This window comes from Varanus komodoensis, unplaced genomic scaffold (genome assembly GCF_004798865.1).
Source record: "Varanus komodoensis strain SLA01 unplaced genomic scaffold, ASM479886v1 scaffold81, whole genome shotgun sequence".
Lineage (NCBI taxonomy): Eukaryota > Metazoa > Chordata > Lepidosauria > Squamata > Varanidae > Varanus > Varanus komodoensis.
The window spans coordinates 562666-583658 of NW_025336495.1; the positions used below are offsets into that span (position 1 = coordinate 562666).

Genomic DNA, 20993 nt, shown 5'->3' on the forward strand with positions numbered 1-20993 from the left:
CTCCTCCTCCTCCTCCTCCTCCTCCCCCCCACCTTTGTCACAGCCAGGGGACGCAGTGGGGAGGGGGCAGGCAAAGTGGAGGAGTTCTCTGGGGCCTCGGTCCGCGAGCCCTTGCTGGCGTGGGGCCCCGGCAGGTGCCTGGACGTGCCAAGCAGCCCTCCTCGGGAAGGCCTGGGGAGATGTGCCGGTTGTGGTCACCGCAGGAGGAGAGAGGGGCCGCCTGGCCTCTCGCCTTCCTCGCGGTCCAGTCCGTAGCTGCCTTCCCTCCCTGCTGCCCTTGGGCTGTTTTGGGGAGCAGCTGCCCCCCCCCCGCAGCTGGCCACCTGCCTCCTCCTCCTCTGCAGGGGGTGTCCCTTCCCATAGGTAGGTTTGGGCCCCAGCCTGTGCTTTTCGGGGGGGGGCATCTGTGCAGGGCGGTGGGCCACACAGAGGGGAGTGCGCCATAGGGCCGGGCGTTCCTGCACTGCAAACTTTGTGCCCGTGGCCCCCAGAAGGAGCCTCTCGCCCCGGCTGCGGTTGGGGTCTGGACGGTGGCGGCCCAGCCCTCGGGGGGGGGGGCGAGCTGGCCTCCGCAAGGGCAGAAGGCCCCGTTTCGCAGTCGCTGCTGCGGTTCAAGGCCGTGGCTGGCGCAGACCGGCCCTGGCCAGGTGGGACTGCGGCGCCTCCTTCGAGGGTGGGGAAGAAGCTGGTGCCCCCATGCCACCCCCACGCAGAGCCGGGCCTCCCCCCCCCCGTGCCCACAGACGCCTTGCTTGGCGCCCACCGTGCTCCGGCTGCTCCTGCAGCTCACGTCCCTGCGCTCATTTTCTTTCCTCTGGTTTCCATCCTTTTGCTGTGATTTTTAACAGAACAAAATGGTAAGACGCTGAAAACGTAATCGTGCACTTTCTTACAGAAGTGGAACCGAATCGGTTGCAGCCGGCAGAGGCAGCCTGTGGTTCTCTGAGGCTTTCTGTGTCTGTGCAGCTGTGCGGGTCGACAGAAAAAGCTGGCACAGACATTGCCAAAGGCAGAGCAAATGTGCCGCTGGCTGGCAGCATCCACCAGGGCTGCCGGACCTGCCTGGCAAAATCATGCTTTGGGTGCACTGCACGCCAGCTCCGCCTCGGGCTTCTCGGGTGGGGGGCTCTGCCTTCCAGGAAATCAGTGCCTCGCGACAGCCGAGGCAAGCATTTTAAGGATGGGCAGGCATCGCTGCTCTCCTGGTGGCGGCCATTTTGTGAGAGCGCCCATGGCCGGGTGCCAGGATTCCAAAAGTGCTCTCTGAGCCAAAGGGGTAGCTGTCTGAGGCTGCGGGATCGGAAGGCCCAGGGATAGCAGGGGGCCTCTGGGGAGAAGGGACGGCAGAGGCTCTTCTGTGCTGCACCCAACAAGGATGAGGAAGCAGCCGGGTGGGAGCCACGGAGGCGACCGGCGCGACTCCAGAAAGGCGGCAGCCCTCTGAAAAGTGCGAGCGCCGAGAGACACAGCCGGCTGCTGGGGGCGGCAGCGGGGAGGCAGGGGGGTGGCGGGTGGCCACTTGAGAGGGCTGGGCTGTGGCGCACGGGCCCGAGTTCGAGTCCGTGGCAGCGGCCACGCTCTTGCTCAGCAGCACTGATCTGCGCTGGAAGCTTCGGCCTGCAACTTGCATTCATCGCCTCCCTTGCTGCCTAGATTTCTTCTCCAGCCCTCGGCCGCTGCCCGCACAGGCGCCCCTGAGCTACCAGGACCCGCCCTGCTTCGGGCCCGGGCCGGAGACCCTCTTTGGGAGCAGCGACGGGACCCTCCTCCCCAGCCCTGAGGATGGCCTGCTCCCGCCAGGCCCACCCGTCTCTCCCGGCTTGTCCGGCCCTCGTCTCCAGGTGCGCCCCTGGGGCCGCCTTGCCGTGGCTCGCCCCACGGCTGGGCTTTGCGGCGGGGCAGGGGCCTGCCTGGGCCCATGGGCTGAATTCCTGGGTGGGAAGGAAGGGGGCGCGGAGAGCATGCTCTGCGGTGAAAGCAGCCAAGGCAGCGCCCCGACTGAAGCCACTTCCTGCCTTTCTCTCTCTCCCAGCCCGCAGGAGGTGGCTCCACCGCACTCCACTCGCCCGGCTCCTTCCTCAGCCCCGGCCTCCCTGCTGCCCCCGTGGCCCCAGCTGCCCCAGGACTGGAGGGCAAGCAGAAGGCCCTCCTGCCCCACTCCTGCCCCAGCCTGGACCACTGCGGGCCTTATGCCCCCCCGCCGGGCCCGGATCCAGCCTGCCCCTCGGCTCCTGCGCCCCGGCCCAGGCTGCACCACGCCCCGCTCCTCTGCCCCGCGCCCCCCACACCGTGCTTTCCCCAGGACTTGCCCGGCTACAGCATGGCCCGGCCCCCAGGGTACCCCCCCCACTTCAGTGCCCCCACGCTGCCCCCGGCGGGCACTGCTGGACCGATCCGGGCCAAGGGGGTCAGCAGCAAGAGGGCCCCCAGGAGCATGGCCTCCCTGCACGGAGCCCACCCGAACCCGTGCCTGGCACAGCGGCTGACCCCAGGTAAGGCACCGGTGGGCCTCTTCTGGCAGGTGCACTGGGGGGCGCGGGGGGCTGGGGGGGGGCAGCAACCGACTGGCAGCCGTGCAGTTACACTGCTGTTATCTTTATTATCCCGCATTAGCAATTAACATTGCATTACCTACTTAATAAGAACTAATTAATGTAACGAAACCACCAAGGGCCTTTTGACTGTCTGGGGCTATGAGTGGAAATGCCCCGGGGAGGGGAGGGGAGGGGAGGCAGGGGAGGAGCTAGGCCGCGCTGCCCTCTCCATGCATGCACTGAATCCCAAAGGGCCGGTCGGCCTCTGCCACCCGCCCTCAGCAGCGGGTAGAGCCCTCCAGAGAAAAGGTGTGGTCGGAGCAATGGGGCATCTGCGGGCCCGCTGGATGCACTGGAGCCCCCCGTTCAAAGGCTTCCCTGCACGGAGAGCAGGCGCCCCAGATCGTGTCTGAAGGGCACGATCATCTCATCTCGGCAGAAAAGCCCTTTCTGTCCACACGTGCACGGGGCTGCACCTGCAGGACTAGGTGCGCAAGACTACGAACAGCTGTTCAGTGCACACAGAATGCAAACCACAAAAGTTAAAACTTATGAGAAAGAAAGAGAGGAGGCAGCCTCTCCCCTGCTGCCTTCCTATTTCTCCTCCACCCCGTCTTTGCTCTCTTCTTTTCCTTCCCGTTCCTTCTCTGGTCTCCCCTTTTAAACTCTTTTCGGCAGCCAAAGCGGAGCCCAGCCCAGAGGCCGAACCTGCACCCAGCCCAGCGCCGCTCCCGGCCTTCCTGGAATCCCTGGTGGGGGGCTTTGGGGGGGGGGGGGGCAGCTGCTTTCCTCTTCAGCGTCTGGGCAGGAGAGCTCCCAGAGCCACTGGGGACAGGCTGTTCCCCACCCACCCTGCGGCGGGGAGGTTCAGGGGGGCTGGAAAACCCAGGGGCGTCAGCCGTGGAGGTGGGCTGGGAAGCCCTTTGCGTCTGGGGCCCGTCCGTCCGGGGCCCTCCTTGGAAGGGGATCCTGCCGGATGGGCGGAGTGGCCACGCCGAGCCAGGCCCCGAGTCCACCTGGGCCTGCATCCCCTGAGCAGTGCCTTGGTAGGATGGGGGGCACAGCCCCGGGACCGCCACGCCGGCCCGGCATGCGGCAGCTCGGCTGGCCGGCGGAGGCGCTCGTTCCGGCAGAGGCACCTCCCCTGCTTCCGGGGCCCTGCTGCGTGCACTGCCGGCCCCAGCTTTGGGAGGGCCGTTGGGTGAGGTGCCCCCCTCCCCCGGTGGTTCTCCCCCGCTGCTGCCCTTGCCCCCCCTCTCCCCCTCCCCCTCCCCCGTCCTCACTGCGGCTCCCGCGGACTCGCTGGGCAGGCCGAGAAGCGGGCCTCCCCTGCACGCCTTCTCACGAGCAGGTTCCCCAGACCAGCGCGAGAGGCAGCTGGCGAGCATGCAGGCTGCAACGGGGCAGGGGTGGGCCCCAGATGGGTGCAAGCTCTCGGCATGTGGTGGCCTTGCTTCCTCCGCTACAACAGCCCCTCTCGTCCCCAGAGATCTGGGGGGCCCTGCTGAAAGGGGTGAGCTGTGGGGCACCCATCCCTCAGCAGAGGAAAGCTGCAGGGGCTCACGGTGCAGGCCTCTGGAGACCCAGGTCACACTGCGGGCCTGGCCCAGGCAGCTCCTGCGGGGCCCTGTGGGGCCCTGTGGGGCGTGGGCCCACGGCTGCTGCCCAGCCCCGCCTTCCTGGGGCAGAGCTCAAGGCTGGCCAAAGAGCAACCTCCCACCCTGTGGCTGTGGGGCTGGGAGCTGAAGCGGAAGTGGAGGCAGGGCAGGCGACCGGGGGCCTTCCCAAAGTGTTGGACTGCAGATCCCATGAGCCCCAGCCCATGTGGCTCGCGGTAGTGACAGGAGGGGAAGAGGCAAGTGGCAGGGGGACTGCGCGGGCGCTTGCCAGGACCCGGCCTGTGTGGAAGGCTGCCCCACTGCCCGGGCATGGGACCCCCGCTGAGCAGGCCCCAGCAGGCTCCCCGCCCTTTGGGGACAGTCGCGCGGCAGCCGCCGCAGCACCCGAGGCAGGAGGTCCCCTGGCCCCCCTGCCACAACCCGCGTGCGCTGACCTTCCCTCCCTGCTTCCTTCCCCGCAGCCAAACGCCTTTTTTGCAGAGTCCAGCAGGTTCGTGCCGCGCGTGTCTCAGCCAAGCCCTCGGCTCTCGCCCGTCTCCAGCCCCCCACAGCGCCTCCCAGCCTCCCCACCGGCCCTGCTCGTGCCCAAGGCGGAACGGCTCTCGCCCACCCCAGCCTGCGGTGAGCCTCCCCCGCCCGGCAGCCCCTCCCTTACGCGGGGATGGGGCGGTGGGTGCCCCCACGGGAGGGGCCGGCCAGCCTGTCCACAGCAGGCCCCGCAGGGAAAGCGGCGCTCTGCCCATGCTTGGCTGCAGCGAGCAGCACAGCGACACCTGCCTTTCTGTCCAGCAGCCAGGAGCTGGCAGACGACTGGCTCCCTCGAGGGCCCGGTTTCCACCTCTCACTTTGCATGTGGCCGGAGCAGGACCGAGCCCAGCAAGGTAGGGCAGGGGAGGCTTTGCGGGAGCCCGTCCTTCGGCTTCCCCGTCACGAGAGGGGCCCCCCGCACCCACGTGCCACCGGAACAGAGGGGCAGCCTGGCGTGCTGCACCCTGCCTCACCCGCAGTGACGGGGGTGGCCGTCCGGCACAGACTGAGGACGGGCGACTCGGCCCCGTCATTCTCACTTGCCCCCCTCCTGGTCCTCCTGCCCGTTCTCTGTGCCAGTGTGTGGAACCGCAGGCGAGCCCCCGGCAGCCCCTGGGACTCCCCGACTGCTTTCCGGCCCTTGCGCAGCCCCCCTAATTTTGTGAAGGAGGAAGCAGCACCCCTTGGCGAGGTCTGTGAGCCGCAACCACAGGCACTGCGGCCAGGGGTCTTTCGCCTCTGCCCCCTCGCCGCCAGAGGGCTGCCTGAGAGCTTCTCCGGAAGTCAGTGTGGGCCTCGGGTGTGGAAGAGTCCAGCCCGCCCTGCACGCCCCGGGCGCCGCAAGCCTCAGTCATTGGGGCAGCGCGCGAGAGGTGGCATCAGTGGGGGCCGTCGGGGCCAGAGGGGAGCACTGCCAGCCTCCCCCGACTCACAGCCAGCCCCCTTGCAGCCTGTGCTGCCCCAGGAGGACGGCTGGACACCAGCTTCCATGAGCCCTGCCAGCATGGTCAGGGATAATGGGAACTGGAGCCAGCTGAAGGGCTCTGGGTCTGTCAAAGGAGCCAGAGGGGGGTGCGCGGCCAGGCCCAGGCCCACAGGCCCCATCACTCCCCTGCAGTGGGCAGCCAGGGTGCTCCAGGAGGCCCGCCGGGGGCAGGAGCCCCCCCGCCTCGCTAGCGGCACGTCCACGAGCGAGCGCTAGCACAGCAAGGCGCCCTGCGGGACTCGGCGCTCCTCCGGGGCCCCGCTTTGCACGCGGCTTGCGCTGGGAAGCACGGCCGGTGCTTCTCCCCCCGCACCCGCCACTTGTCCAGCCACGGTTTGAGGTGGCTCCTGCCCCCTGATGCGCTGAAACAGCGGGCACTTGCGGCCCCGCAGCTGGAGCTCACCTGGGGCAGGGCCCCCGGCTCTTGCGCCACTGGCCTCTGGGGTCTCCCGTGGCTCCAGTGCCTCCGGGCCACCCGTGGGCGCGCCCACTGGAGGCCTTCCCTCTGGCAGGTGGAGAGCCGGCGCATCACACACATCTCGGCTGAGCAGAAGCGCCGCTTCAACATCAAGCTGGGCTTCGACACCCTGCACAGCCTGGTGAGCACCTTGAGCTCCCAGCCCAGCCTCAAGGTGAGTTGCATTGTGGGCGGGGGGGGCCTGGGGCAGCTCCTGCAGCCCCGGATGGGACCAGGCCCCGGCAGGGAGGCAGAAAGTGCCCCCCGGCTGTTCTGCCTGGGGCACGGAGGAGCCGCAGTCCACCATGCCTGAGGTGGCGGCCTGGGCGTCGTCCAAGGGAGGATTGCTATGCGCGCGGCACCTGCCTGCGCCCAGGACTGGCTGGGCAGCCGTGGCTGCAACTGCCGCCGGAGTGCAGTGCGGCTCCCTGCAGGGACCGGGTGAGCCCCTTCCTGGCCCCTCAGCTCCCCCGCCTGACGGTCTGAGGCTGGACGGGGTGCTCAGAGTGGGGACGACGTCACGCCAAGGACAGGCCTCTGCATGCCCCGCAAGACTGAGGACAGACCTGTGTGAAAGAGGACACCCGGCCACTCTATAGCGCCTGCTTTTTAAACCAGGCTTGGATTGGACAGCCCTCCGCACAGCTACACCTTCCAGTCGAGGATAGTCCTCCGCCAGTCCTGCAAAACGGAGGACTGTCCTCCATCATGTGGGACACCGGGCTCCCCTGGGATCCTTTACACCGGGCTGAGCCTGTGGACCAGGAGACCTTAAAATTACTGTCCCTCCTGCCCACTCTCCCAAGCAGAGGACTGTCCTCTGCAGAGCAGGGCCCCTGGCCGCCCAGGGTGGCCTCCGGCCTGGCCTGGCCTCATCCTCCCGCGCTCCGCCACACAGGTGAGCAAGGCCACCACGCTGCAGAAAACGTCCGAATACATCTGCAAGCTGCAGCAGGAGCGGGCCGCCCTGCAGGAAGAGGCCCAGCGCCTGCGGGACCAGATCGAGGAGCTAAACGCCGCCATCAAGTAGGGCCAGGCCCACGGGAGAGGAGGGGGACGGCTGGGGGGCGCAGTGGCCCAAGGCTTTTGGGGAGCGGCCCTGGTGGGGAAGGTGGCGAGGGGAGGGAGGCGACCGAGGAAGCAGCTGGCCCTGGCACGGCAGAGAAGCGGGTGCTGGCCGGGCACTGCGGGGGGGGGGGGGGGCCCCGCAGGGGGGGTTCCCCCGGGGCCCGGGCCCCCCCCCCCCCCGGGGCCCCCCCCCCCCAGGCTGGAGGGCCACCCGTTGGGTCCGGCAAGGCGGAGCTGGCCCTGGGCAAAGCCTCGGGGAGATCACGGGGTGCAGAATGGAATCTGAGGGGCAGATCCTATTTTGGAGAAAAGCCCACATTGGGGAGCATTTCAGGGGTGGGGGGGGGCAAAGGCAAGTGGGGAGCCAACACACGGAAAAAGACCACAATCTGTTGCCAGCTCGGACAGAGGAAAGGACTGCAACTCCCATCATGGCCCAGCCTTTCTTCTGTCCAAATGTGCCTAGAATTGGAAACAGAGAAACGGGAGCCAGAGGGGGCCTCCCGGCCTTCCCCTTGGCCCCAGCCGGCTCCACTCAGGACATGCCCGTCGTGTCCTGAAAGCCTCCGCTGTCCATCTGCTCCATTTTGGAGGCACTTCTGCCACTTTGGGATGCGGGGAAAGGTCAGGAAAAGTCCTGCTCAAAAGCCGGGCCACCATGAATGACCAGGGGCTGACGGAGCCTGGAGAAAAGGGCCTAGCCTGCAGGGGAGCTCGGGGCGTGAGGGGCCTTGCCGGGGCCAGGTGACCCCCCCGGCCCTGCTCAGCCCCGTGCGTCGGCTGTCTCCCTCGCCCAGCCTGTGCCAGCAGCAGCTGCCGGCCACGGGGGTCCCCATCACACGGCAGCGCTTCGACCAGATGCGGGACATGTTCGACAAGTACGTGCGCTCATGCACCTTGCAGAATTGGAAGTTCTGGGTGGTATCCTTTCCGGAGAAGCGGGCAGGGGCGTGCCTTGTGCGCCTCCTCGTGGACTGGGCAGAGTCCACCGCTCCTTGTGCTCACGGCCCTTGTGGGCACGGGAGGCGGCGCTGTTTCCGCATGGAAGCCGGAACGGCAGCCAGGACAGAGGCTGGTGGGGGCGCCTCGGGGCCTAAGCGTGCCCCCCAGCCATGCAGCGTGGTGTTGGCCCTTAACCGCCCCACCCCACCAGTTCAGCATCCTCATGCGGCCCCTCTTTGAGTCCTTCAACGGGATGGTGTCCACCGCCAGCCTGGAGAGCTTCGGTGAGACATCCCTGGCCTGGCTGGATCAATGCTGCTCGCTCCCGGCACTTCGGCCCGGTGAGTAGTTGGCCTGCTCCTTTCACCCCTAGCAGCACTGTGGGAGGACTTGCCCGGGACCCTCCTTGCCTCCAGCACAGCGAGGAAATCTTAGAAACACAGAGCGAGTCAGAAGGGGTCTCCCGGGTCATCTAGTCTGACCTCCGGCACCAGCCGGCTCCGCTCACAACAGGCCCACCATGTGCATCTTGGGCTCAGGTGGACTGCAGGGGGCAGACCCTCTTCCAACCCACGGCCAGTCAGCTTTGGAGAAGCTCTCGGGGGCTGCATCCCAAGGTGGGTGGGCCAAAGGTGCCTGGAGAGATGCTTCTGACCTCAGCCCACCTGAGTGGATCCCTCCTTGGTCACCCCTTTGAAACAGAGTGCTGCTTCCCACCGGAGGGCCAAGTTCCATTTTTGGGAAGGTCTGGGAGGCCACATTCTGGAGGTGGGCTGGGTGGAAGGCAGACGGAGTGAGGGTGAAAAGTAACTTAGCCTCAGGGGAGTTACTTCAGCTTTTCGGATTGGGGAAAAACCTGCCCAGATACCTGGAGACCACTGAACAAACAGCATTTGGGGGGAAAGGGGGGATGAGAGGAAGCAGGAGTGGCCATGTGGCAAACCGCAGAAGGCCCGGGAGGGACCCCCATGAGCTGGATTTGATTTGCAGGACGGAGGTTCAGTGCTGTTGCGTAAGACCCAGCAGGACCATGCCAGAGGAAGGGCCCAGAACATGCTGCTCAACGCAGGCAGCCAGATCTCTCCAGACTGGGAGAGTTTTGTTCCTTCTAGCCTGTGAATGAGACGCCTGGTCTCTGTGCCACCCGGGCAAGGCTGTTTCTTTCGGGAAGTTAGCAAGACCCACCTCCGTGCCCCGTGCCCAAGAGGCTGCTTTTTAGACTCTCTCCCATCCTCTTTTGCTTCCCTAGCTGTCCTGAGCTCTCTTCGCCAGCTGAGCATTTCCACCTCGATCCTGACCAATCCGGCAGATGTCCCAGAACAGGCCACCCAGGCGGTGACGGGGGCTGCCCCCAACAGTGGCTCCTCCTAGCCTCGGGGGACGGAGCTGCCCGGACACCTGGGGCCCGCTGGACGAAGAAGCGGCCCCTTCTCAGCACCAGATGCCTTCTGCCTCTGCCGCTTCCCTCCAGACTCTCCCGCAACCCCAGCGCAAGATCCATGGGCCACGTCCTGCCCGCCCTCTTGCCCCACCCTGCCCAAGCCACGCCTGTGTAGCAGTGAAGGATTTTGCCCTGAGCTGGATCGTCTCCCTTTGCCTACTTCACCAACCCCCTCTGCACTCTATGGGCAACCTGGTCTCCCTGAGCCTGTGTCTGAACATTGGACAGGAGACAGAAGGTGGACTTGATGGCGAAAGGGTGTCCCATGCAGAACAACACACCCTTTTGCCTTGTTCCAACAGTGGAACAATCAGGATGGCTGTCCCTGAAGAGCCACGTTGTGGACGGGGAAGCTGGTGGGCGAAGATGCACCGCTGTGCCGGAAGAGGCGCTCTCCCAGTCCTGGTGTCCACCACGCGCAGCAGCTGCAGTCCCCACGTCCCCAGCCAGAAAGGTACCAGGCTGGGGAAGGCTTTTGCACAGCTTGCTTTCAAGCAGTTCACCAGACCAGTAGCCCTTTCTCCTCTCTACAGTGGTGGTCCCAAACCATTTTGAGCTCCACCTGGGTAACTTCCAAATGGGTGGAGGGAACTCTGTGGACATAATCTACCTCGATGTTAACAAAACTCCCTGTCCCTGTCCCGCCTTTTCTGTGGTCTGGATTCCAAAAGCCCCCTTATCCTCTGTTCTGTGGGCCAGCATCAGAATTCAATGAAGAAACTTCACATCTGACAGTATCTGCCTTCTTTATTTTAGTAGCTTCTCTCCAGAAATCCAGGTGGAACATTTGTATTCCTTTGTCCTGCCAGCTTAAGAGGCCCATGCTCTCCCTCATGAGTGTGCCTGGCAGGAAGGGAAAGGGGGGGGGGGGGGAAGCAGCAACAGTCCTGCACTGCAGCCTACTGCGCAACATGGTATGTTGGAGGCACATCTAAAGCTGAGACTTGTTGTGACAACTTTCCACTATAACAGTAATTCCCAACCTTTCTATGCCACATGACCCTAGAAAATGCTTGATTTATGTTCATACCGCATACAAAAGTAATACCACATTTGAAAATGGAGAAGTCAGTTTTCTAATTTTTGAACCACATACAGTACGGCAGATGAACAAACTGAACCCAAAAATAAGCTTTTGACTTAACATGCTTAACATTCAAATATAAACTGAGCAATTAGGAAAAAATGGAAACAGTAAAATCATTCCCAACTGTGAACACAAAATTCAGTAACTTCTTTGTTCCCACTTCTCCTTCACAATTTTGTCAAAACATGTAAACACCGTCATAACCTGGATTTTTTTTGTAATAAGTTTTTATTAGAATTTTAAACTAGCACTAAAAAACATAAATCATCAAATACATCAGACGTACTGGGTCAGCCCCCCTCTCCTATTTTTTAACATTCCATAGTCGTATTTAAGTCCATTTACGATAGCTTAAAAACATTTAAATCTAAACCAGGTCCCGTTGCTCTAGCCAATAATAAAAAGGGTCCCAGGTGTGACAGAAGTACCGTCACAAGCTGGGCCGAGGAGCATTCCTGTACAAGAGCCCTGCACTGTGCTCCGGCATCCCCTGCCTCCCATCTTCCCTCCGGAGGCTTGAGGTGCGCGATCTAGAAAGTGCCCGCGGAGCAGGGCCGAGGCTGGGTGTCACTCGGCGCCGCGGCCCGCGCAGGCCGGTGGGAGCGCGGAACCCGGAGCCCTGCGGATCGCTCCACGAGCAGACGGGCCGCCCCCTCCGTTTGGACCTCGCCGGGCACAAACCCTGGAGCATCGCGGCGGACGACACCGCGGGGCCCTTTCCCGCCCGCCATTCGAGCCCCTGCGGTGGCGAGACGGGCAGCCCGTGGAGACCCCGCTCCCATCATCCCCAGGCACACGGGCCCCGCGGTGAAGGACGGCCAGGGTAAGAGCCGAGCAGCCCTGCAGGGCCGCCCCTGGGCGGCGGCTCGACTTCCTGCCTCCGCGCGGAGGGCGGCCACGCATCCAGCTCCTGACCCCTTTCCCGGACGGCGCCCACCACTACGCTCTCCCATTGGCCAGCGTCGGGGACCCGCCCGCAGAGCTCGCCAATCGGGTGCCTGAGCGTCACTGCAGCGGGACGGCGCCCTTGCGGGCATTGCCTCCGCTTGGCCGCGGCGCGCGCCGTTCCAACGCACCTCCGTTTGACGTCACCAAAACTCGCGACGCCCCCCCCCCTGACGCTCTCGTGCCACTGGCTAAGCCTCAGGTCCATCAGGCGTGCGCCAACCGCCGCCTAGGCCCCGCCTCCTTCCTGCCCGAAAGCGCACTCCCATTGGCTGCTTGCAGGAAGGCGGTTCGCCGGCCGGCAGCTGGGCGCTGCGGGAGCCGAAGATGGCGGAGGTCAGGGCGCGGGTGGCTGCAGCCGCCGCCGCGGGCCGCTGAGGGGCCGCCGGGCCGCCGCCCATGTCTCTGGCTGGCCCGAGGGGCGCGGCGCTGCTCCCGGCGCTCTGTGCAGGCTGCGCCAGCCCTGGGGCGGCGCTGCCCTTGGGCGCTCGAGGGCGCGCAGGCCCCGGCCAGGGCGGCGCGGCGGGTGAAGGCGGCGGCCGCCGGGACTCGCCGCGGGGCCTCTACGAGCTGCTGGGTGTGTCGTCGGGCGCCACGCAGGTCCAGATTAAGACGGCCTACTACAAGCAGTCCTTCCTCTACCACCCGGACCGCAACTCCGGCAGCGAGGAGGCGGCCGAGCGGTTCACTCGCATCAACGAGGCCTACCTGGTGCTGGGCAGCGTGGGCCTGCGCAAGAAGTATGACCGCGGCCTCCTCTCCCGGGAGGACCTGCGCACTGCCAGGAAGCCCTCCGGTAAGGAGGGGGCTGCGGCCCCAGCAGGGGCGGCCGGAGCCGCGTCGCGGAGGACCCAGGCGTTCACCGCGGGCCGCCCACCCGGCCATCCCATCTTCGACTTCGATCAGTTCTACCGGGCCCACTACGGTGAACAGCTGCAGCGGGAGCGCATCCTCCGGGAGAGGCGGCAAAACAGAGAGAAGGACAAGGAGGAGACACATAAGCGGTGGCTGACTGAGGACTTCGTAGGATCCCTCATCCTCCTTACAATTGTGATCCTAATGTTTAGCTTGAAGTGAGCGAGAGGAACAGACGCTGGCTTGTCACCCAACTGGCACTCGGCCCATGGGAAGCCTCCCCCTCACCAACAAGCAGTGCTGACAAGCCACTCTCTCTTTTCTCTGAAGGGCACTTGACAGCAGCTGGACTTGCAGGGTAGGAGATTTCTCTCAGGAAAGGCCATTCTGACCTTCTAGGGATCGCAGACTTATGGGGCTCTTCACTGCCCCACAAGCTTTCTCTCTGGTTCTCAGTAGCACAGAAGGCAAAACACAGACCTTCGGAAAGATTTGGAGTGTGGTCGGCACAGCTGCGGGAAGCAAATGGCCACCCACAAGGGCAGGCTGCACTAGCACTTTCTCAGGTCTTGTAGTCTGGGATGCAAAGGGGGGAGGATGGTGTGGCCCGTATGTCCAGACTGGCAGATAATGTGTATGAACTTTATTTTGATGCATAAAGGCACCAGGAATGAGAATGGAATTGTCTTTTGGCCCTTTGAAGTATTGCGTATAAATCTTTTGTCTTCGACTGTGTGGTGTTTGTGGGCGGGTGTTGTTTGGGATGAATATGATTCATGGATGAGAGAACTGTTTCTGCCTGCCCCTGAGGGGGTATGTTTTTTGTCTGTCAGGGGCTGCATGGTGGGCATGGGGTGGGAAGATGGACTGGGAAAGAACTAAAAGAGAATGAGGCCACTTCTTTTTCTTTCTCCCTGCCCTTTCTCTTATACACTCCTCTTCCTCCTCGTCCAGCTGACTGCTTGAGGAGGGTCAGATGCTCTTGTCAGAAGTCTGAACTGGTCACTTCTGGAACATTTCATTGTCTTCCTTTGCTCTGCCCCAGCCATTTTGACTTTTCCCAGCTGTTTTCTTTTCCTGAACTGATGGTTTACAGTGGGCCTTACCCTCTGCCATCTTTGTTTTCCCACCCTTCCTCCTCCTCTGGGTTTCCTCCTGTCTGTATAAAATTAGGCTGCAGGTTGTCTAACTGTGAACATGCCAGCATTTCCACTGTGATCAGGGAAAGAATGCAAACCTCAGCTATTCCTGAAGAATTATTTAGAATGTCAAGTTGGGGAACAGGATCAGAAAGGGTGAGTTTTGAGTAATTACGATTACATGGGTAAACATTGTGGCTGATGATGGTGCAGGAGGGGTGATTCAGCAAGTTTGGCATAATGGGCAAGTTTTCAAAGGAGCTGGAAAGAACAGAGCAGTTGCCTTGTTTACCACTCCTATAATTTCTTCAAAAGTTGAAGCCAGGAAGGAGAGAAGGACAGGAGGGGGAAGGACCCCTCCCCACAAACACACACACGCACAGTTTCCAGCACAGCTCCACACTTAGGTCAAATTCTCCTTTGTTTTCAAGTGCCAGGTTGCCTTTTCTAAATGGTGCTGCAGAGGGAGCCCTTGCGCTGGAAACCTGGCTTCGGTTTGTGCTCAAGAAGGACCCTGCATAAGCTGCCCAGCCAAATTCAGGGAACTCTCATTGGTGGGCTGCTGAGAGGGAAGAAGCACCCTCACAGCCTGGCTGACACAGAGAGCCAGCCAGGGAGGTGGTGGGATCATTAGAGGACAAAGCATCACAAGGCACGGAAACAGCAGCAGCAGCGGCCACAACAAAGGAGGTGTTGAGAATGTTAATGAACTCTCCCTGAATAAATATTTTGCAACCTAGCAGGCTGCTGCATTTCCAATTTTGCCTTTTATCTGCAGGACACAATTCCTGCTGTTCTCCAGGACTGGGTCTTAGCTGTGCAAAAGAGCTTTCTTCTCCATCTCCATTTTTAGCTTTGAGGTTTCAACTCCTATTTCAACCATAGGATTGTTCCTAAAATAGAGTCCAGATGGTTCTTTAAAATCATTAGCAAATTCAAATTCCTCAAAAGAAATTAGCTTTGGCTCCAAAAGGCAGAGAAGTCTCAAAAGGTGAAAGGGCAGCTGTCCCTGTGCAGGTTCTAATCCCTCCTTACCAGCTTGTACTATGTGGCCTGATTCTTGCCTGAGCCATCTGCAAGTCTCTTTCCTGTGGTGCACACCATGGCTGGTTCTGCCACCCTTAGTTACCTATGGATGCACCTCAGGCACATTAACCAAGAGTTGGTTTTAAATCTGTCGCTAATTCTGGATGGTGTGGTGGCTGGTGTGCGAACAAGGGGGAAAGCCCCCTGAGTGTGCTTAGATGTGCTCTGAGCAACAAGCCCCAACTCATTTAAGCCCTGCCACAGAGAGGCAAACGGGCCCACACAAAAACCTCCTCTAGCCTTACTGGTCCAGCGTGTTTCGTCCATCTGCCCCGGCTCCCACCTCCCAGCTGTTTCATATTTCCTGATCTGAGCGTTCACCAGGAGATGCCTTGCGATGCTACAGAGCCCTGGTTGTTCCCTGTGCCACCCCTGGGGATCTTGACTCGTGCTCGTTTGCCTGGCCCTTGATTGGGCGAAACGTCGTTGCAGTCGCCAGGGCTTGCTGGGTGGGCTGCAGAAGGGCGAGATGTTTCTCCCTCCCTTGCGTCTTTCAGGAAGATCTGGATGCTGCTGTTGCCAAGGCAACGGGTGGCCCATCAGCAAGATGGAGAGCCTGGCTGGTCCTTTCCGCCAATCGCAGAGCCCGGCTGGCATCCCAGAGACAGCGGCGGCTGCTTGTAACCATGGGCTACCCACTGGCAAATGAGAAGCAGATCTCTCTTCCTCTCAATCTGAGCAGCTGGGGGGGAGGCGAAAATGCCCCTCTTCCCAGCAGCAGTTGCTGAGGAGCCAGTCCATGAGCAAAACAACTTGTCCCTGGAGGCATCTGAGGATGGGACTAGCCACCTCCAGCACGCCGAGCCTCAGTTCTGACGTGGGAGAAGCGGGAAACCCCGGGGAGGCTGGAGTTTGGTCCAGGGGGACAAGAGCCCCGCCCCATGGGAGCAGGCAGTGCTTGCAGGCCCCTTTTCCAGTCCAAGAATGCTCTGGGCCACTTGAAGCCCGGGGAGCGGGGCGGCGGCAGGGCACTCCGTGGCTGGACAGAGGTGGGGCTGCAGCTCCCCTGGCCCCGGCCAGGCCGAGGGAGGCTGTTCGGGAATGACGAGGAACCGGGGCTGCGCTGTGGCTCCTGGCCAGCACCCCTGCCCCATCTGCCGTGTTCTGCTCAGTGCGCACGCGCGGCTCAGTGCTCCGAGGCTGCCTTCCCTGAGCTGGTGCCCTCTGCCTGCTTGGACTGTATTTCCCACCTCCGGGCTGGCAGTTGGAGCGTTGGGATCTGTAGTCCACACAGCTGCAAGTTGGGAAAGGCTGCTCGGATCGCTATCAACCCGGTGTCGAGGGTGGTCCGCCGTGCTGACTCTGCAAGGCCGCCTGTGTGTTGCTTGCGGCTGTGGCTACTGCAGATCGTGCGCTCCTGAGCTGCCGCGCGCAACACACCTACGGGTTTAAGCGGAACAACCCCCTTCAAGCTGTAGGTCAGGATGGGGAACCTTCGGTCCCCATCTTACCCGCACAGGCTCGGGGTTTTGCATGAACTCGCGAAATCTCCCCAGAGGCTTGGGAGGGCTGAAGGCTGCCCGCTGCCTCTCCCAAGAGGCCGAGGGAGGGACACGCAGCTCGGGGTTGGAGGGCTGCACTGAGCCCCCAAGCTGGCCTGCTGCTCCGGGAGGGGTGGGAGGCAGCATGATTCAAAGGCCAGTCTGGTCAGCCTTTCCGCATGGGAGGGGAGGGGAGGGGCCTGGCCTGGCCATCACAAAAAGCCTCTGACCGACCCTGCCTGGGTATCGGGCCCGGTGACTGAGGGGTGGAGCGGCCGGGGCAGCCTGGCAATGGCCCAGGCAGGGCCTGCACGCTCTGCTCAGTGGTTCCCAGCTGATGCCTTCCAGAGGCGCTGGCCATGCCGCCTGCAAATGGAGAACAGGTGATCTGGCGCCTCTGGAGGGCACCCATTCATCACGGCTGGGGCAGGACGGGATAGGAACACTCTGAATGACAAAACAGAATGGCCAGGCGCCAGCCCAGGAATTGTGTCCCCGTGCCTGCACGCTGGCATCATTCCACATGATTGTGGGAAAGAGACATGGATGGCTCCTCTGTACCCCCATCCCATCCCCCAAAGAGATGACCCCGATATAGCAAGAAAGCATGAAATCGGGTGGATAGAGCTCAAGGGGTGAACTCTGACAAGCACATATTGAGAGACGAGTTAACCAGGTCTTTGTTTTTAAGGAATATTGTTGCCAGAAGCCCAGTCAGAAGGATATCACAGACATGAAGGCCCAGGCCTTCCAGGAGCAGCAGCAGCAGCAAACAAGGTGGAGAAGCTGGGTCAAATTTGGGAATTCTTTCTCCAAACTGGTTTCAAACGTCAGATCCCCCAAGGTCCATTGAACTTTAAGAAACAATTTCTTCTTTGGGAAGTGATACCTTTGGTATGGGAATTGTAAAAATTGCCTGGATGGGTTAAGGGCAGCCTAAAAATATGATAGATAAATTGATAGGCTGTGTACCTATTTGTATTTATGGGTAGAATTGTTCCTCTGAAGTATCTTCATATTTGAAGTTTATTTATGTTTTCTTGTAGTTTCAGTTGGTTTCTGGTTTCCTCCAGTTGCTTGTTAAACATGCATTTCATGTTTTGATAACAATCTGTCTCTGTCTCAAAAGCAGGCAGGCCTTTGCCTGGCATTTAGAGCACTGCCTGCCATATTTTGTCTGGTGCTTCCCCCAAATGGCACCGCTGGCTCTGCCAAGGGAGCCCTCCCCCGGCTGCTCCTCCAAGGTTTGCAGGAAGTTCAGGCTGGTGCTGCCGGCCTTCTCTCCGCTTCCTCAGCTTATGCAGTGCGTGGAACAGGTGTAGTTGTCTTTTGACTCCTGGTCACTAAGGAAGAACTCTGGGTAGCTTGGCAAGCAATTTAGGAAATGGCAACTCACAGCCAGCAGCCAAAGATTTCTACAAGCTTGCAGAGCCCTGACTCCCGGGCATTTTGTGTAGGTTCCTCTTGTCTCCTTCCACCTTCGTTTCTTCCAACAGTCCTTTCTAGAATCTGTTTCCATGGCTAACCTCGCTTCCTTCCTCCCCAACTCTTGGGCCATGTTCCATAATCAACGGAACCACAGAGTTACACCTCGGAGCCATCTCAAATGCTACACTGCGGGACACAGCAGTGGCTGCCCACACTTGCTTAAATTCCTCCAGCAAGGCCTTCAGACCGTCTTCCTGTCCCACTGTTTTGAATGCTTCCGTAGCACATGGCCTGGCCTTCCAGGTTACCCACAGAAGTGGCAGTCAGCATCACATGACTGCCCTTCTGCACTTGGGATATTTCTGAACACCCCCGTCCCCCTGTGCCTGTAGCCAGCAGAAAGCAGTATTGCTAAAGGGTCGGCATGTCTTGCTGTGATGGTCTTTGCAGACCCATTCAGATTGGGAGGGGTCAGCCCCAGAACCTAACCAAAGAGTGAAGGTATCAACAGTTGCTTCCAAACTTTAGCTCATTTTCCTATGCTGTGAGCATGTACAGAGTGCCTTCCACAGTAAGGTGCATAATTAAAGGAGAGGAAAACATATCAAAGTGTCTCTCAGGATATAAGAAGACTTTTCCCCCCGTGAGTGCCTCTGAGCATGTGCAAGCTGCTCAGATTTTGTGCATGTGTATCAGAAAAGCATGGTAAAATCCGAAATGCTTGGTCTTCCTCTTTTTTTGGATCAAACATCTTCTCTGAGAATCGCTGCAGATGTCAGCAAGAAGGGTGGATCAAGAACACCTCCAGAATATCATTTCAACATGAAGTGGAAAATGGGAGGGTGCCAGCATAACAGATCTGCTGTGGGAACAGTTATGCTTGTGGTGTGACCCACTCTGAGCCCAAGGACAGGGTGCTGCACCTTGAAATGCACCCCACTGGTAAGTGGCTCACTGCAGAGGCCGCTTTGTTTCGTTCCCAGCCTCCGTCGAGTGCCGTGGATGCGCCCGGCGCTGCTGCCACAGATATTATGCGAGCTGGCAGGCCCATGCTGGCAGAGGCAGCCCAGCCTAGCAGGCCTCAGGCGGATGGCTCCAGAATGGACGCAGCCTTTCTAAAGACCCCACTCGTCAAGAGATCACAGCTACAATGCCCATCACCCCGGCCCTTGGCACACCTGCGGGCGGGCGGGCGTTGTCACCCAGCGCACCAGAGAGGGCCAGAGCGACAAGAGGGTCACCCGGCACAGCTGCCTGGGGAAAGCGCCGCCGGGACACAGGTCTAGGCCTCTTGCAAAGTCCCGTGGCTCCCTGCAGGCACCAGCAAGCGTGGCTGGTTGGGGGATTTGGGGAGAGGTGGGACTTCATTCTGTTTCAGTGTCCTAAAAGGCAGGTGGGGATTTGGAGCAAGCACAAACAAAAAACAATGATCTAATGCAAGAATTATGTCCTCTTTGGTCCAGTCAGAAGAATGATTAAATCCATTTTTGAAAATGCCACATACAGAAATGTATCACTTAAATTTATTCCAAAGAATTCTATATCTATACATATCTATATGTAGCTATATAGATATATAGATATATTCCACACTTATGCTTCCACAGTTAAGTTTTCAAAAATGTTACATGGAAAAGGGTGTTCACGAAGACAGCATGAGGTCTACCGGGGCACTGTGGGAACGGCATCGTTCTGGAAGGGCCCATCTGCCCGTGCCTACGCTTGGCAGCGAGTCCAAAAGCAAGAATCCTGGCTTGTGCGCTGGAACAAGGAGGGATCCAGTCACTGCCTCGGAGGTGGGGAGGTCACCTGGAAACTGCCCCCTGCCCCCCATCAAGTCCCTTAACTCTTGCAGGCAAAATGGAAGGAGCAGATTTGCATTCCAACAGCGCAGCCTCTCGGCCTGCTTGGGAAGCGGGTCTTCTGGCGGGGAGGTGGCGTTGCTTCTTGTCAGTAGGGACCTACTCCCCCCCCCCAAAAAGAACGCTGGGTGTAGGCATCTGCCAAATTTCAAACCAAGTTATCATAGACTCTTTAAAAAAACCCTAGCCATCAAAAACAAAATAAAAACAACTCATTGTCACCGCTGGAAAGCTAGCAACTTTAAATTTGCATGCACAGAAATGAATTGACATACAATTGAGCAATGGAATTTTTGTTCCTTTTCTTTTCCTTGGGAGTGGAAACAAAGTAGGAAATTTTCAAGCAAAATTTTAGTAAGCTGAATGTCCTTGTCAATTACCTTAGCCTGAAATTCTCCTAACGTCTCACCCTCCCTGCCTGCCCGCTATTTCCAAGCCACAAAGGATGGAGGGAAGCTTGTGACCGAGTTGTCTGTTGCTGCAAAACTTTAAAAACAGAACTGCCAGTTTTAGAGGCAGCGCACCTTCCCACTTACTGGGAAGCAAACGGCCAATGCATGTTTCCAGAGGCCTCTGCCTGGCTGCTTGACCACGACTGCCCTTGCATCCGAAGGATCCATCAGGGCTCTTGCACCCTTCAGGAAAATGTTTTCAGACATTAAAATTTGGAAGTACTTCAAAAACCTACTTAATTTTTCCAGGGGAAATTATTTCATAATTCATAAACCAATATTCTTAAGCAGGGCAGCCCTTTATTACCGTATTTATTTCTGAGCGATACCCTGGAAGCCATGGAGGTTCATACCGTCCTCTTCTTCCTCTGCCATTTAACCCTCACAGCAACCAGCCTGGGAGGCAGGCCAGGCTCAGGGTCCGTGCCTGCCCCCGAGCTGCTCGGTGGAGGCGAGAACCTGGCCCTCCGAAGCCTTGCGGGAGCCCCGGCAGTGGCCCCCGACTGCGAGTCTCATGGTTTCCAGTGAAACCGCCTCCCGGGCAAGCGTGGGTCAGAGAAGGGCTGAATCCCATTCGGGGGGCGCTCTCGGGCGGGGGGGTTCCCCCAGCAGGTGGGACTAAAAGCAACAGGTGGGCCAAGAATGGCACAAAGCCCAGCCAAAATCTTTCGGAGCAGGTTTTCAACCCCTAGAACGGAGGGGAGGTGGCACTGATGCCAGAGCCAAGGGAAGGGGTCCTGACCCTGGGGCCCCCGGGAAGACTGCTCCGGGACCCCAGCGGGCCCGGCTGGCCCCTGCAGTCCTTGGCATGTGGGGTGCAGCTGAAGCCGAGCCTTGAAGAAGTAGAACGTTCACATCTGGGCACTGAAGGAGTGCTTGCTTTTGCAGGTTGCTGGGAGCTGGGGCAGCATTTCCCCCCGAGCTCCTCGGCATCGTGCTGGGGGGGCGGGGGGGCTGATTCCAGTCACCCAAAAGGGCACCTCTGCCCGCTCCGCCCCGGCACAGTCGGGATGCAGGAAGCCAAAGGCTATTGTGCGGGCCTCCCAAGGGGAGGGCGGAGCGGGACCCTCTCACGGTGGGATCA

The 20993-nt window shown here is 60.4% G+C and overlaps 2 protein-coding genes across 2 annotated transcripts in view; both read left to right on the forward strand.

Annotated features, from left to right (window-relative positions):
- MLXIPL (MLX interacting protein like) overlaps positions 1-10455 on the forward strand; it is a 35329-nt gene extending 24874 nt beyond the window's left edge. Inside the window, exons 8-17 of the mRNA XM_044456188.1 lie at positions 1654-1841; positions 2033-2492; positions 3213-3286; positions 4615-4774; positions 4946-5034; positions 6179-6298; positions 7022-7149; positions 7989-8112; positions 8345-8474; positions 9383-10455. Coding sequence (XP_044312123.1) covers positions 1654-1841; positions 2033-2492; positions 3213-3286; positions 4615-4774; positions 4946-5034; positions 6179-6298; positions 7022-7149; positions 7989-8112; positions 8345-8474; positions 9383-9504 — 1595 coding nt within the window. The 3' untranslated portion in view covers positions 9505-10455. The remainder of the gene's footprint in view (positions 1-1653; positions 1842-2032; positions 2493-3212; positions 3287-4614; positions 4775-4945; positions 5035-6178; positions 6299-7021; positions 7150-7988; positions 8113-8344; positions 8475-9382) is intronic.
- Positions 10456-12002: 1547 nt separating this feature from the next.
- Positions 12003-13138, forward strand: DNAJC30 (DnaJ heat shock protein family (Hsp40) member C30). The gene has a single exon (XM_044456128.1). It carries the CDS (start codon positions 12006-12008, stop codon positions 12681-12683), a length of 678 nt encoding a protein of 225 aa, XP_044312063.1. The 5' UTR covers positions 12003-12005; the 3' UTR covers positions 12684-13138.
- The last annotated feature ends 7855 nt before the right edge of the window (positions 13139-20993 follow it).